Raw genomic sequence first — 17,282 nt, forward strand, 5'->3', positions numbered from 1 at the left:
CTGAATTTTGGCTTGTTCAATTTAATAAAATTAGGCCTATATATAGCCTATATATAGGCTATACTATTAATAAATGAGCAAAACTTGGCCACAAAATATTTAATATTCAATTAGGCTATTTTAATGATCACAATTAAAGTTTTAATTTTATTAAAACGCGTGCACTGATTTTTATTTATAAAATAGTGTTTTCTGTCTGTGCATGGCAAAGATGAAGTTGACGATCGCCATATAGTAAACGCGCCAAAGAGAGAAATGCACATAATGGATTACATAAGAGAGTAGCCTATTTCTTTTTGTTTTGAATTATTTCGTTTAAAGACATTTCAAGCTTTGTGTATTTGAGGATGAGATGCGCTCCAGTTAACGTACAATGCAAGTGCCGCTCGGGCGCCTCAATGGTTAAATTGTCTATTTTGCATCTTATTCAATCCAGGCAATTGTTTGATGAAAAAATTATTAAAATTAAGATACAATTTATACAAAACGAAATTCACTTTAAAGAAATGTTTTCTACAAAACAAAACTTAATGAAGTGGTCAAAATTATGTCTGACTCGCTCCATGTCTCTCTACTCGTGCTGTTCACTTTTCATAATCAACAGATGGAAAAAAATAACATAACATTAACTAAATGAGCTTTTTTAATGGCAGTAGGCTAAAACAGTAGGCTACATTAGGCCTAGACTCTATTTGTAAAGATTGCTGCACATTCATTTAATTCTGAATTTTGCACACACAAGTTGAAAGGCATTTGTTCAAATCAAGTTCACGGATAATTGTGCGTGCATTTATTAATCATTATGATACTAAAATCATAACAAAGTAGGCTATATGCTATGTACAAAAAATCAGATGAGCCCAGAATATGAACGCAACGTTTAATTACACGTTAAGAATTTTCCTTCCATATAGTAAACCATTATAAGAACGTTTAATTTAATTTAAAAACATCCACATGCCGAGAATCAAGAGCACCATCCCTTGTGTTGTGCGTTTGAAATGTGGCGCGTTTACGATGATGTCATGGCAGTAGAGGCGGCAACTATAACGATCAGTCCCACCCAGTTTGAAGCGGTACTAACTGCAATGGAAAAGCAACCGAGCTAAAGCGAACCGAACCGTGCCGTACCGAGTCGAGTCGTACCACCCAGTGGAAAAGCGAAGCGAGCCGAACCGTTCCGCGCCGAGTCGAACCGTACCGAGCCGAACCGTGCCGTACCATGCAGTGGAAAAGCGCCATTATATGGGTCCACATAACTCATGTGTTATATTGTTAAAAATCTTCTGAAGCCATATAATAGCTTTTTTAATAATAATAAAAAAAGACTACAATTCAAGTTCTTCACACAGCTATTGTATTGCTATTGAAGTTTTATCTAAATTTCGAAGTTTTATCGCTTCCATTTGCATTCACTTTTGATGAGTGTACAAGAGCCAAAGCTCATTTAGATCTCAACCCTTATTTCTAAAACTCACCATTATATCACCTTGTCTATAACATTATCAATGAATATCTCATAAACTGTAAAAAAAAAATATATATACAGAGGGTATAGGTAAAGAGGACAAAATTATTAACACAAGTCCAAGATACAATTTCACACAGAAAAGGTCCGTCCAGACATAAAGTACTATTGCATGTGGTGCTGGTTCTGTAATACATTGCAGACTTAAAATTAAAATTATTTCATCAATCTACTGGTTGTTCTGGGGAAAAAAGATCAAAGCTTTTAATGGCCATGCACAATATATATATATAGTATATATATATACACTCACCTAAAGGATTATTAGGAACACCATACTAATACTGTGTTTGACCCCCTTTCGCCTTCAGAACTGCCTTAATTCTACGTGGCATTGATTCAACAAGGTGCTGAAAGCATTCTATAGAAATGTTGGCCCATATTGATAGGATAGCATCTTGCAGTTGATGGAGATTTGTGGGATGCACATCCAGGGCACGAAGCTCCCGTTCCACCACATCCCAAAGATGCTCTATTGGGTTGAGATCTGGTGACTGTGGGGGCCATTTTAGTACAGTGAACTCATTGTCATGTTCAAGAAACCAATTTGAAATGATTCGAGCTTTGTGACATGGTGCATTATCCTGCTGGAAGTAGCCATCAGAGGATGGGTACATGGTGGTCATAAAGGGATGGACATGGTCAGAAACAATGCTCAGGTAGGCCGTGGCATTTAAACGATGCCCAATTGGCACTAAGGGGCCTAAAGTGTGCCAAGAAAACATCCCCCACACCATTACACCACCACCACCAGCCTGCACAGTGGTAACAAGGCATGATGGATCCATGTTCTCATTCTGTTTACGCCAAATTCTGACTCTACCATCTGAATGTCTCAACAGAAATCGAGACTCATCAGACCAGGCAACATTTTTCCAGTCTTCAACTGTCCAATTTTGGTGAGCTCGTGCAAACTGTAGCCTCTTTTTCCTATTTGTAGTGGAGATGAGTGGTACCCGGTGGGGTCTTCTGCTGTTGTAGCCCATACGCCTCAAGGTTGTGCGTGTTGTGGCTTAACAAATGCTTTGCTGCATACCTCGGTTGTAACGAGTGGTTATTTCAGTCAAAGTTGCTCTTCTATCAGCTTGAATCAGTCGGCCCATTCTCCTCTGACCTCTAGCATCAACAAGACATTTTCGCCCACAGGACTGCCGCATACTGGATGTTTTTCCCTTTTCACACCATTCTTTGTAAACCCTAGAAATGGTTGTGCGTGAAAATCCCAGTAACTGAGCAGATTGTCAAATACTCAGACCGGCCCGTCTGGCACCAACAACCATGCCACGCTCAAAATTGCTTAAATCACCTTTCTTTCCCATTCTGACATTCAGTTTGGAGTTCAGGAGATTGTCTTGACCAGGACCACACCCCTAAATGCATTGAAGCAACTGCCATGTGATTGGTTGATTAGATAATTGCATTAATGAGAAATTGAACAGGTGTTCCTAATAATCCTTTAGGTGAGTGTATATATATATATATATATATATATATATATATATATATATATATAGGCCTATATAATTATAAATATTATTATTGTTATGTTATTATTAATATGTTATTATTAGTATTATTGTTATTGGCCAACGAGGGGGTGTATTCTGATTTAAAAAAAAAAAAAAAAAAACCTGAACAAAATGTAGTCTCAAACATGACCACGGGATGTCACTGTCATTCCACAACTAAAGCACAGGCTGACTTAATGACAGATTTGGTGATTTAACAGAAACTTTTGGCGTTTTTTACGTTTACGATTTTACACTGTTGACTGTTACACTACAAATATTATCATGCAATAACACAAGCATATTTAATGTCTTTGTGGTCGTATACACACTGCGTAGAGCAGTTAATCGCATGACTCAATGCCTGTCTGTGTTTAATTCACTGGTAGCAGTAAATCCCGTCTTTCGTGCTCTGGACTGATGAGGATCTAAAGCTCGCGATGGGTGAAGCGCGGACAGATGATTGTGGTGTCTCGCGCTGTCAGGACACTTTCTACACGGGCGAGACCAGAATAGGACGAGTTAGGCTATCAAACAAGAGAAAACTGAAATATTACCTTTCATTCATTGGATTATAATGGAAAGCTGTGCATTCATTTAGAGAAGATCAACAAAATGGGTTCCAAACTAATACATCTAACTAAAGATTCCCAGTCAAGTTTCGACTCACGTGCCGCTGTTCCAGTTGGAATTAATTATTCAGAAGTGTGCAGCTCTTCATAGTGAATCTGTGGAGCGCGTGCACAGGTGAAGATTCCACAGGTAAAACAGCATCATGATGCCGACGGACCAAATGCGCTCCTCGGTCTCTCCTGTTTAGGGTTCATAAATGTCAGAAACGTTAATGGGACATATCATAGATAACCCCTGTGGCCAAAATGAGCGTCTATTCTCACCTATGGCGGATTCTGCAGATATTATTGCCAACGATAATCACGGCTGTCACTCAAGGTATGTTGATTTCTTAAAGTCTAAAAGTTGTAAGAGCCGAATCGTAATGCTTGGGTCATTGTAAATAGAATTGTAGTGTATTTAGGACCAGTGTAAGGGGTTTGTAAACTGAAAATAAATTCAGAAGCATGAATATCTTTAATGCATGACTCGACGTAGTCTCGTTTTAGACAGGTCATTCTGTTAACAGCCAGGATATTGAACAGGAATTGTACAGTAGTCTATACTTTAAGGTTGACTGTGTCCCATTCCATTCAATTATTTATTTAATTTTTTTCGTTTTAGAGACACAAATCCCATAGGTTATTTTTATCTTTTAATAAAACGAATGTAGCATGAAAAGTTCATGGTTTAAATCAAATTAAATGTCTTAGGGGACACTTCAAACCCTTCTTACAGTACATTATACAGATTAAAACAGTACAGTATAGCTACAGTTTGTATAATTAAAATCGCACAACAGTGTCATGATGTTGACATAATTGGTTGAAAATATATTCAATTAATTGAAATTAAAACTATTAACTATGCATTTTTCTTCAATTTATGGAAAATACGCATCATACACCTTATTTTTTTGAGAGGGGTCACTCGTGGTTCTCTTGATGCCGATGGAAAGATAACTTATAACTAAAGGAAAGGAAAGGTTGTACAGTACAGTATACAAATACAGAATAAGATGTTACTCATATATTCTGAAATGTTCCATGAATTGGGAAAAAAAAACACATTTTAAGTGGCATTATGTTTATACTAGAGGCTGAAAAAAATTATTATTAAAGCAAATGATCCGCAGAAAGTGACTCAGTTGGTGCAACTGGCCAAATTTAGACATGAGAATGTGTGATTTCTTCCATGGCATTGGCACGTGCCATCTTATGAATGGGCACGATCCTTCTGACAAACATGAATCTATATTTATCTGAATCTGTATACTTATCTGCAGAAGCTACTTTACATTCAAGACTTTAAACATTCTGGATAAAAGTATGATAAAGATTAAATCCCTATGAAACTGATTTTTCAAAGAAGGTTTAAGGGAATTATTGGATACAGGATCATTCCCAATCATCCCTCAAATGTCTTTGCTCACTTCTCACTCTTTAGTTTCTCATTTCTCTCATCTGTCTCAGTCCTTTCTGTATTTTTTTTTTTTTTTTTTTTTTGTGCAAGTGAGAGCTTGTTTCTCAAGGCATGGTCTGGATAGGATTAGTGCTCATCCTGTCCCAGAAACAGTTTCTACAGCTTCACTCATTCACAGTCGCTGAGACATCTGTGCTGTGTGTGTGCTCTCTCTTTAATGTTTTAAAGACATTTTAAGATCACTTCTGTGTTGTTGCACACGAGAAATTTAAACAACATCACACAAGCAATTGCGCTATTGTTGTACTCCTTAAATATATATGATATATGTATGCTTTTATACAACAAAGTTAATATTGAGTAACTTTTCAGACAAAATTTGTCCAGTTAGTTTATATATTTTATGTCTCCACCAACAAAATTAGTTCCAATGGAAGCAAAAGAATCAAGCCCTTTCAGAAATGCACTTGGCTAATCAACATTTCGATGTTTAGAGTACCGTTTGTTCAACTTAGTATGAACTTGTGCAGTGCAACAGCTTCACTCTCTGAAATTCATGCTGAATTTTATTGGTTTGTTTTAAAAGTTCAATAAATTAAACCATACAGGTTGAATATTGATGATGGAAAAGAGAGAAAGGAGGAAAAAGATATCAAAAGGCTTGCTTGCATTCAAGAGACCCAGTTAGATGACTTGCTAAATGTTCATATACAGTAGTTGCATAAGCGTTAGGCAATGACTTACTTTTAGGATGTAACAGGTTAGACTGATATCAGATGACTCTATGTGCCATAGTTATCTGCAGGCATATGTTTTACATTCATTTCAATATTGTCTGTTGATATACTGTAAAATGTTAACCGTCTGTGTAAGACTTCATTAGTCCCCATCAGTTTTCCACGTCAAGCCTTTAGCAGGATGCCCTTAAATCTCCTTCTTAGAGTTTAATGTGGTGACATTTGGCATTAAGGATGTATTACAAAGGTTGGTGCTGACTTAAAAGGTAGCATGCAAGCTTGCTTGTTGACAATATGATAGTATAATCATGTAAGTATCTGCTTTAAAACTAACAGCTGTCATAACATTATATTTACGTCATCAGTACCAGAGTCATCCAGCATAAAGGCTCAAATTGGTCAGTGTGAATGGACTCTGCTCTGCCATCTGTCCTTGTACGACCTGGATTGTGAATGGTGCTATAACTACTGCATTGAATTATTTGTAATTAATTGCATTTGCTTAATCTTCCTGCTTTACCTGAACAAAATGTTTGATTAACACACACAGATAAACAAAACATTTACAGAACTCTAAACTGTTTGGAAAATGTAAATATGAATTAAGGCCCGTTCACACCAAGGACGCTAACTTTAATGATAACAATATGGATATAGTTCTAAATATCTTTCTAAATATAAAAGAATAGCAGAGTCCACCCCACAACCATAAAGACAACAACTTTAGACATAAAGTGATGACTGGGAGTTTTAAAGGGATTGTTCACCCCCAAAAAATGAAAATTCTGTCATCATTTAATCAGCCTCAGAATATGGGTAACCAAACAGTTGATGGACCCCACTGACTTCCATAGTATTTTTTTTTTTCCTCATACATTTTTGGGCAAACTATCCCTTTAAGGTGTCATAGCAAGAAAGAGTGTCATCTTCAGTTTTATTTAAAGAAGTTTGAGTTATTTGGAAGAAGAGAAGCAACTGTTGATGTGTCTCAAAGGGACATCTGTGCTGTCAGCTACTGTTTGTAGTCCTTTGAGACTGTATTCTCACAGCATGGGGGTGAAACCCACTGCTTTTTTCCATGTTTCCTTAACTACTCAAGAGTTTCTTGTTTAAAAAATGTTTTCACAATTGTGACCCTGGATCACAAAACCAGTCACATGTAGCACGGGTATATTTGTGGCAGTAGCCAACAATACATTGTATGGGTCAAAATGATCGCTTTTTTTTTTATGCCAAAAATCATTAGGAAATTAAGTAAAGATCATGTTCCATGAATATATTTTGTACATTTCCTACCGTAAATATATAAAACATTTATATTTGTGAGTGAATGCAGCACAATCGCGAACATAAATGGACAACTTTAAAGGCGATTTTCTCAATGTTTAGATTTTTTTGAATCCTCAGATTCCAGATTTTCAAATATTTGTATCTTGGGCAAATATTGTCCTATCCTAAACCATACATCAATGGAAATTTTATTTATTCAGCTTTCAGATGATGTACAGTGGGTACAGAAAGTATTCAGACCCCCTTAAATTTTTCACTCTTTGTAATATTGCAGCCATTTGCTAAAATAATTTAAATTCATTTTTTTTCCTCATTATTGTACACACAGCACCCCATATTGACAGAAAAACACAGAATTCTTGACATTTTTGCCGATTATTAAAAAAGAAAAACTGAAATATCACATGGTCCTAAGTATTCAGACTTTCTGTACTTTTCGTACCCACTGTATAAATCTCTTGACCCTTGTGACTGGTTTGTGGTCCAGGGTCACAATTTAGGTTGATCCGAACGTCGATGAAACCTACAGTAAACCTTTAGTACAGTTAAACTAAATGCAAATAATAAAATCCAACTAGCCATATTATCTTGCATTATTAATTGTTTAATTATTGGCTTAATAAATATAATATAATAATAATATATTTCAAGGACATTTTTTGTTGTAATTTTGGTATTGTGTTGCATCACCAATTGATTTCAAATGTACGCTCTGGGTCTGGAAGCAAAACCAGTTGAGAAGCCCTGATCTAGAACATCATTCACTCCACTGTTGCTGTTAAAGCCATTTTGCTGAGCACATGCAGTCAGCAGAATGCTTTCTTAGGGTGGACTGAACAGATAATGCATGGATGGATAGAATCTGACTGATTTTACTATACATTTTCAAGAATATTTATGGAGGGTGAAAATAAAATAGAATTATTTATTTCTGCTTTCGAACCTGGTATCGTTGTTTCAGTTGCACTACAATAATATCCTATTAGTTAACGTTTTGACAATGTCTAATAATATGTTACAGCACATCAAATCTTTGTTAACTTTAGTTAATAAAAATACAACAGTACATTTTTAGACTAGTTCATTAGGGCAGTCGTTGCCCAATGGTTAGACAGTCAGACTGATAACCCGAAGGTTGCGGGTTTGATTCTCAATACTGACAGTAAATGACTGAGGTGCCCTTGAGCAAGGCAACTAACCTCCAATCACTCCCCGGGTGCCACAGAAAAAATGGCTGCCCACTGATCCGGGTGTGTGTGTGTCCACGGTTTGCTGTGTGTGTACTCACTACTCCTAATGTGTGTGCACTCACTTTGATGGGTTAAATGCAAAGGAAAAATTCATTGGGTTAGCAATGAACTTTCACTTTATGTTAGCCTTTACAAAAGCCTACTCTACTCTGATTGGTCAGATGGTCCAGTCTGTTGTGATTGGTCTACCGCTTGCAGCGCGTGCCAGAAAGGAAACACCTGTTACCAGATCTGAATTTCAGCTCTGGAGGCTTCCTCCGCACTTGAATACACAGTGATATGAATGATGGTGCCGGTTTTTCTAGTCCTCATCCTTTTGAATTGCATGTAAAGTGGATTTGCAGTGCTGAAAACAGCATCTTCTCAACATGTCGACAACACAAACCAAACTCTTCCAGGACTCAGCTACAACTACAGTCAGTGTTTGAGGGATGGTCAAAGTAGATGTCATTTGCGGGCACCCAAGGAAGAGCATTATAGGCTGGCATTATGCAAATTTGTTACATTGGCATGTAACGACTCATTAAATCAGTTCAGAATCCATTCTTTCTTTTAGGAGACAAACAATAGCTTTATTTGTCATGCATTTTGATATTTAAAACTTTGCAGATCTTTAGATTCACAAACTTTGATACAACTTTGGTTTTTCATTGAAATTAATATTAACTAAGAATAATACATGCTTTCGAGTAATTTTTCATTGTTAGATCATGTAAACTGATGCATTTTACTAAACAAATGATACCTTATTATGATGTGTTACCAGTGTTTCTCATGGCAATGGCAACCTTTTTGCAAATGTAATTGCTAAAATGCTATTTATGTCATTTAAAAAAAATCTAATGTAACTCCCCATTTATACAATTAATAACCACATTAAATGTACTAAGAATTTATATCAGTGTTTAAACACGCACATTAAATGTACTGAGCATTTATCTCAGTGTTTAGCACACATCATTAACACTGTTTTCCCCATAGTATGGCTAGCAGGCTTATAAGACCATCATATCTATGGATTTAGAGCTGAATCCAGCCAGATGTTATCTATGTCATCTGCTGAAATGGAGGGTAAATAGAATGGATGTTGACCTGTTGACCGGCACAACTGCTAATGGTAATGCATCCAGTCCTGCTGATGGCTAGCAGAGAGACCTCTATGTGAACTCAAAGCCAAATGCTCAAAACTACAGAATCTCAATTTAAAACATCTGAAACGAACAACTCACCACACATAAATTCTCAAATACACAAATATAATAAACAATAAACAAATATACAGATTATATGATCAGATATTTTGACATGAAAGAAGCATTGAAACTTTAAACACTACAGAAAGTTTGTGCTCAAAAATGTTACCTTGGTCTTAGACGTTTTTAAGTATAGCAGCATAAACAAGTGTGAAGTTTCTTATAAAGAGATTAGGAGAAAGTGTACTGTTTAAAAGTGGGAAAAAATAGATAAAGCAATAAAGGAAACGTAAAGGAATGTGTGCGTTTTCAGAGTCTCGATTCCAGAAATAGTATTTTGAGGGATATTCTTTTTTTTTCTTCTTTGAAGAAGTTGATGGTCTGAAATGTGATCTGATTGTCAGCGAAAGGCATAGTTTACATATGTGAAAATTCTGTCATCATTTATTTCATTTTTTTTCGAGGTTCAATGAAGTTCAGTGTTGTTTTGGACACCATTAACTTTCTTTCTGTGCACAAAAAAGTACAAGTTCTATCATTTTTTTTTTTTTAAGTATTCATATACTTTTTCCTGCACTGTGAATGTTTTGTTTGTCTGTGTTTGGTCATACACAATTTCACAATCTGTGTAGAAATCCAGTCCAAAATAAGTCCAAAGGGTTCACTTACTTTTTCCCTAACAACTGTGCAAAACACAGAAAAAAAAATCATTTAAATGACAATGTCAGCCAGGCAGAATGTTATCCAGTTCAGATTAATCTTTCTTCTTTGCATGTTCTGTGACTGCTTCAGCTGTAAATGTGAGTGTAGGAATTGTCATGTGCCGTGAGTTCAGTTTGAGATTAGTTTGAGTCAACTGGCCTTTCACTGCATGACCCTACCACTCAATCTGCTTTTTAAAAAAATTATTTCCAGGAATTTTGGACTCATCCTTTTGAGCTCATCCTTGTTATTGGAGTTTATTGGTTGCAATATTGCAGATTTACATTTGGTATTTGGTTTCCATCTTAGTAAAATGTAATATTCATATTTCCATATTATGTGGTAGCAGACCAGGGCATAAATTCAGCTCTCTTCATTTTATACTTGGCAAACATATAGTGCATGCCTCTTATGCCCAAGCCCAGTCAACTTAAGTTTGTTAATGAATCAGAAATATTAAAGACAGTATTTCCTTTGAAAATCATCATTCATACAGTACATTTTATTTTATTTTATTTTAACCGTATCTGTATTGCAATTATTTATTTATTTTTTGAGCTCTTCTATGTTTGCAGCCTAATCTTGCAGTGGAAATGTCAATCTACCAATAGTTTTCTTTTGCACATATGATAAGGTGTTTTTAATGACAGCACTTTATGATTTACTGAGGCAAGCTAACATTAAGTGGCCTCAAAAATGTATGAATGAGCCTTTATCAAGGCAAAGGCAAAGTATCAAACTAAGTGGCTTTTTTATGTTGCGCTAGCACACTTATGTAAAACAATAAAAATATATTTGCTTGGTTGCAAATTACAACAGAAAGGATGAATTACTGAAAAACAAATTTGAAAAAACATATTTGGGCATTTTCTATTGGTCAAACACAGTATTGTTTATCTCAGAGCAAACTTCTCACACTCTATAAAGTTTCGTTAGGATACATTAAAAATAATTTTGAGGAAATTATCTATGATTTACTGAATGAATGACATGAATAACATTACAAAGAATGTTGACCCATTGTATACAATATAGTTAGGACAACAGTCTCATATTTACACAGATTTCTGTATTTTTTTTATATATTATTTTTTGGATAATGGAATGTCATCTATAACTAAACATGTTGAGAACTGTTGAAAAAATAGCTAAAAGACTGCTAAATTAGATCCAAAACAGTCAGTGGTGTAGGCAGAGTGGCAGTGCTGCATGCTGGGAGATTTAAATTGGGAGATGCAGAATATTTTCATGCGAGAAATTTTGCTATGATGCACACATGCATTTCTTAGTGTGATTTAAGTGCCATTAAAGGGCCAGTATATGTGACACAATGGTACAAAGTGATAATCTTGAAAGGAGTGTAAATTTAATATGAAAAAAAAAAAACATTGGTATCTCGACCTGAATCCAGAGACTTGCATCATCTGGTATTCATGGCGGCATCCCATCCCATAACTTTTCTTAACCTGTCTTTTATATGCATCGCTTAACCGTGTCAGTGATACACATCACTAAATAGTCACTAGGCTTGTCATTATAACAAATTGTTATAAATTGAACAAAACCTCACATTTCATAATTTTAAATAACTGTAAGTAATACTGTACGTATATCCAACCTTACCCAGATAAATACAGTACACTCACATTAATATACTGTATGTACTGTTCTATATAGCAAATCTAAACTGCTTGAATGTTATATAGTCGAAAAATATAACACATCTTACTTTACCTTTTAGTATACTCATGTAAAGCAGCATATTGTATATACTATACAGCAAATCTCAGCTGCTGTATAGAGAAAGAGAGCAAATCTCAACTCCTTGATTCTTTTTGTTGCAAAATGTAACTATATTATCCTCCAGCTCTTTATATAAAGTTGGATATGTAAGTATTCCAGCTTTGACCTGCATACATACAAAACCTATATAATCGACCAGTTTTAATCTGCTTAATGCAACTGTAAGGTATGACAATATTAAAACATTAACGTCATTACTTTCTGTAAAGCTGCTTTGTGCAATGTGTATTGTGAAAAGCACTCTGCAAATAAAATTAAAAACTTGACTTGACTAACCAAGACAAACCTTGCTTAGCTTCCGAGATCAGAAGTTTTGGTTGTATGGTCGTAAGCAACATCCAAACAATTAAACCCCCCCCAAAATGATCAAATTAAAAAATCAAATATAGCTACTGAAATACATTTTTGTGGTGCACACACAGGACTATGTAGACACACTGAATGGCATGAAGACAACATTACACACATCTCTCTTTTATTTCCTTATTCAATTGTCTCTTTGTTCTCCTGCAGAGCTGGACAGTCAGGAGATCTCCGATGCCACCAAATCCTCCGCCCCATATCCGTTGTTCCTTCCCGTAACTTATCAGGTATGGGATGCTGAATACTTCCTACTAAAAGAAGCAGGACAGGACATCATGCGCAATTCCAGCATGCAGAGCCACACGCAGCCATTTGTCATGCTCCGAGCGGGACGTCTCCCAGTTATCAATGCCAGCTTCGGCCCAATCTCAACCAAACAGGAGATCCCCCTGGACTTAGTGCAGTCAGTGCAGTTATTCCGGCCCTCACCACCAGTTTTCACCCTCAATTGGAGAGTCCAATCCTTCGTCCTGACTCGGTGGGTCTATTCGTCTTCTCCCAAAGTGCGAGTTCTGTTCTACGTGGCTGGGAGAGACTGGGACAGAGGAGAGAAGGAGAAAGGAACAAAAGATGAGCTGCCGTGCGTGACTGTGTATGCCTTCTGGCAGACTCAGGAGGTCCGTGGTTCCTGTGTCATCCGAAATGAGCGTGGAACCTGTATGGCAGAGGTTGACCCTCCTGCAAGCTGGTTCAGCCCGGTTGAGGGCAGCTCCAGTCGGGAAAGACAAGAGCCAACCCAGGGGAACCCAGTGGAGCTGTATTACCAGGCCCGTCCCAGTGCTTACGGCCCGTGCACAGCCAGCGGGGAGGAGGGAAAGAGGTGGGATTTGGGTGGTGGAAATGCTGGGCAGCCTCAGGCTGAGTACGTGCCTGTGACCCCCATGCAGAGAATCGGGAGTGTTCGGCTCCTGCAGGTCAAACAAGGGGCCATGCCAGTGTCCGTGCTCAGACTGAGAGAGTCTGTGGTCATCCAGACCTCCTCCAAACCCCTTAAGAAGACTGATATCGCTTCCTTTTATGTCTACGTGAGGAGCTCAGCCAACCTGGACACGTTCTCTCTCAGGTAAGTCCTGAAAAAAGACATTTATGCATTTCGGAACTTTTCCTGGAAATCAAAATCACAACCTTGCCATTGCTGAAAGTGTGCCCCTCTGTTTTAGCCTGGTTGTTCACACCTCAGAGCTCAAAAAGTCTCAAGAAATGGGCGTGTAAACTGTGGAAAAGTGGGAGTGTAGAGGGTGAGAAGAGGGGGGACAACAACCAATAAAACATAGACCTGCAACACATTCATTATACAGACACATGAAAATTAAAATATGACCACAGAGGGGGAAAAAACGGATTTTCATTTGTAGCAGACATGAGCGCATACACGGTGCAGGTTCATGCTTAGAGAACTAGATATATGAACTTTAGTATATAAAATATGTCCATAAAAACTTGAAACGCGTTTGCTCCAGTCCGTATATATGAACTATATTATACGTGTTGCGAGCGTTGTCGCGGTGTTCTGCGCAGAAACCGCTCTCATGCGCTATCTGCATGTTGTTTAAATTATTCGCTGTAATGCAATCGCATGCATATGTGATTAGCTTGAACGAACTCTTTTTCATGAATATATGCAGAGAATAGCTCGATGACCAGTTGACGTAGATTCCTGCCTGGAGCCAGTCACACACTCCAAAGGCACGCTTCTACCTCACATTCCGCGACATTGCTTCGACTTTGCTTTTCAACCTGGAAGAACAAAGTTGATCGGAAAAACGCAAAAATAATCAATTTCCACTCATTAATGAAATGTATGAATGCTTTTAGTGTTTTCAGTGATGTGCAGCCTGTACATATCTGTTCACATCTAAAAAAAAAAGTGTTTTGGGGTTTCATGACCCTTTAAGCTACTAAACAGAAATGCCTTACCACAGTCCCAATGCATTATGAAAAATATACTAATAAATTGGGAACAAGATTTTTAATGGATTATGCCTTTTTCCTGAAAAATCCAGTAATTTTAGCATCCTTTCTGGAAGCAGTGCAGATTATCAGTACTAAGTGGAGAAATACACTCAATGATATTCAGAGCTGTTATTCTGACAGAACCCTGGGGTCAAAAAGTCTGGGAACATAGTCTGAGAAGCTCATTGTGCAGATTTGAGCATCCAGCTATATGGCTGACCCCAGACATGCACGTTTAATCTCTCAGATTATATGCAAAGGCATGCTGTGCCACAAACACATTATTTTTGCTTCTCTCGCTCTCTGAATGCTGTTCTTTAAAAAGCATGTCTACATATAGAGCTTCTGCTTGGTTAGACAAGGTGAGCATCATTTAGGAGTCTGAAAGAATTTAGCCAGATCCTTTATTCAAGGTGCAATGACTAGTATAAAATTAATATGCAGAGTATTTAGAATAAATATTTTATACTGTTTATAGTATTTTTATAATATTTTCAACACATATTTTGATTTAATGATGCTATAGCCATACTAGCCATGTCTCGCTGTGCCTCTGTTAACGTTTTCTGAAATTTTCTTTGGGTGTAAAAGTAAAATTATTTAGAAGAAGGTAAATTTTTTAGTATTAACATGTTTGTTTGTTTTTTCGCCATGATTGCACTATTTGACAACCTGAACTATCCTTGCCAACTACTTTTTTTTTTTTTTTGAATAATCTGATATTTTTTAGAAACGTTGAGCTTGATATGATTGCTCTCAAATATTAGTATCTTAAAACTATAGTATAATAGTATTTTCAAGACTTTTAATGACCTTTTAAAATACTATTATTATTCAAATTAAAACTACAATTATTATCTAAGCAGTGTAGTAACACTTTGATATTCTGACTTTATGTTCTTATTTTAAAGTTTAATTTTAATTCAGAAATTCAAAAATGATCATCATAGAATAGTACACAAAAATGAATGTCCCTCATCACTGATGCCTAAACATTCATTTCTTCTCTTCAAAGACATACATTTGAGACCTGGAAGAGCTTGTGATCCAGGGGATTTCAGCACTGGGGAAATTTGGCAAATCTCAGAAAATTAAATTAAGAAGCTTAGGAAGACTGAGGAGATTTAAAATGCCAGTTTATAGACTTTCAGTTGTGTGTCCAACTGTCCGTCATGATGGAGAAAACACCTTATTTCCTGTGCCTTCTGAAAGCCTGGTCTACCTGTAAAGGTGCTCTACTTCTGTGATTTATGATCACATATGTGCACTTTTGTCATGTGTGTACCATTTTATATTTACATGCCAGTTTTTTTTTAGGATAGATGGGCCTGTTGTCCATGCCCTTCCCCTTCCCCCTTCATTCTTAACATCCATCTCTGTTGTCTCACGCTTCCCTGGTGAAGTTCTTTCTTCATCTACCCCTGCGTATGAGCTTTTTCTGCTGATATCCCATCTCTCGCTTTCTCTAAGCCCTGTTGCTCTTGCCACTTAATCACTGTCGCCTTAAATCTCAGTCTGTCCACGGCCAGCTCTCTTCCATACAGCTCACATCAGTCACTGCAAACCCAGTGACGACAACTGTCCCAAGAGACTGTTCTCTTCTCTTCTCTTCTCTTCTCTTCTCTTCTCTTCTCTTCTCTTCTCTTCTCTTCTCTTCTCTTCTCCTCTCCTCTCCTCTCCTCTCCTCTCCTCTCCTCTCCTCTCCTCTCCTCTCCTCTCCTCTTCTCGCACTTCTGTTTGACATCTATTAATCAATCTGAAAATGGTTCTATAGATGGTCAGTTATCAATCACTATTATCAAATTATGAACAATTGATCAGTTGCCCTTGAAGCATTGAAATGTTAACAGATGTGAGGTTTGATATGTCATGCTGTGATATCACACTGGTTGCTTTACAGTTTTTCTGAATTGCTAAAACACATTTCTTGAAACCATCACTCAATTTCTCAAAACCTTAAACACAAAACCAAATTTTTAAACCATATTCAGAGAATCTCTGACTCTTCTGGCAAAATCAAACAATTGCCTCAAAACCATTTTATCTGTGCTCATAATCAAACAATGCTTACAGATCATTAACACAGCGAGTCAATTTTATAAACACTAGCCTACAGATCATTCATTAGACACTACATAAAAAAATGTAGAACAGAGAATCCAGAGCATTCAGTTATAGAAAGAAGTATATTGTAACAAAGTAAACTAATTTTGCAATCACGTAAAAAAAAAGTATAGTAATGACAACTTACAGTAGTAAAGTGAATAAATTGTATACTGTATGCAATGCAAGTATAGTATTGTACTGAATACTGTATAGTATTGAATGTCTGTATATTCAGCACTTGTGTACTGTGAAAATACAGTGATCCAACTGCAAAAGCCAAAAAGGTCACAGTAAAAAAACTCTAAATGAAAAGTATGTAACAGTACATTCAGAAGAGTTTTGCAACATGCAAAATCAAGGTCAATGAGAGAGAATGATTCTGCTTCAGTATCACGTCTTCATGTTGGTTCGGCCTGAAGCCTTGTTGACATCACAGACAATGTCATCTCTGCAGACAAAGAAAAAAAATAAGCTAAAGCAGATCCAGTCTTGACAACATTCTCCACACCTTGCTCTTCCTCATCCTCCTCCTCCTTGTTCACCAAATCTAACTCACAATCTTCCTTCTCTCCCTCTTATTGTTTCCATCCATTGTTGGTATCAACATTCAGTGCAACATTATAGTCAATTTTGCCACTCTGAACTGACTTGTATTATATACAGTTGGTTTGGTCTCATCATTAGAAATAAGTGTGAACAATTATGAGTCGTTGTGTGTGAACGATGACAACTGTGTTGTAGTTGAGTTTAACTTTTGCCTGCCTGTGTTTAGCATTTTGAAACAAAAGTGCATCACAGTGCAAAATGTGTTTTAG

The 17,282-nt window shown here is 36.8% G+C and overlaps 1 protein-coding gene across 1 annotated transcript in view; it reads left to right on the forward strand.

The window, feature by feature from the left end:
* The first annotated feature begins 3,450 nt into the window (after positions 1-3,450).
* LOC311277963 (transmembrane protein 132D) overlaps positions 3,451-17,282 on the forward strand; it is a 41,251-nt gene continuing 27,419 nt past the window's right edge. Inside the window, exons 1-2 of the mRNA XM_084388467.1 lie at positions 3,451-3,987; positions 12,559-13,471. Coding sequence (XP_084244593.1) covers positions 3,915-3,987; positions 12,559-13,471 — 986 coding nt within the window. The 5' untranslated portion in view covers positions 3,451-3,914. The remainder of the gene's footprint in view (positions 3,988-12,558; positions 13,472-17,282) is intronic.

Source organism: Rutilus rutilus (assembly GCF_951802725.1).
Source record: "Rutilus rutilus genome assembly, chromosome: 19".
In the NCBI taxonomy this organism is placed as follows: domain Eukaryota; kingdom Metazoa; phylum Chordata; class Actinopteri; order Cypriniformes; family Leuciscidae; genus Rutilus; species Rutilus rutilus.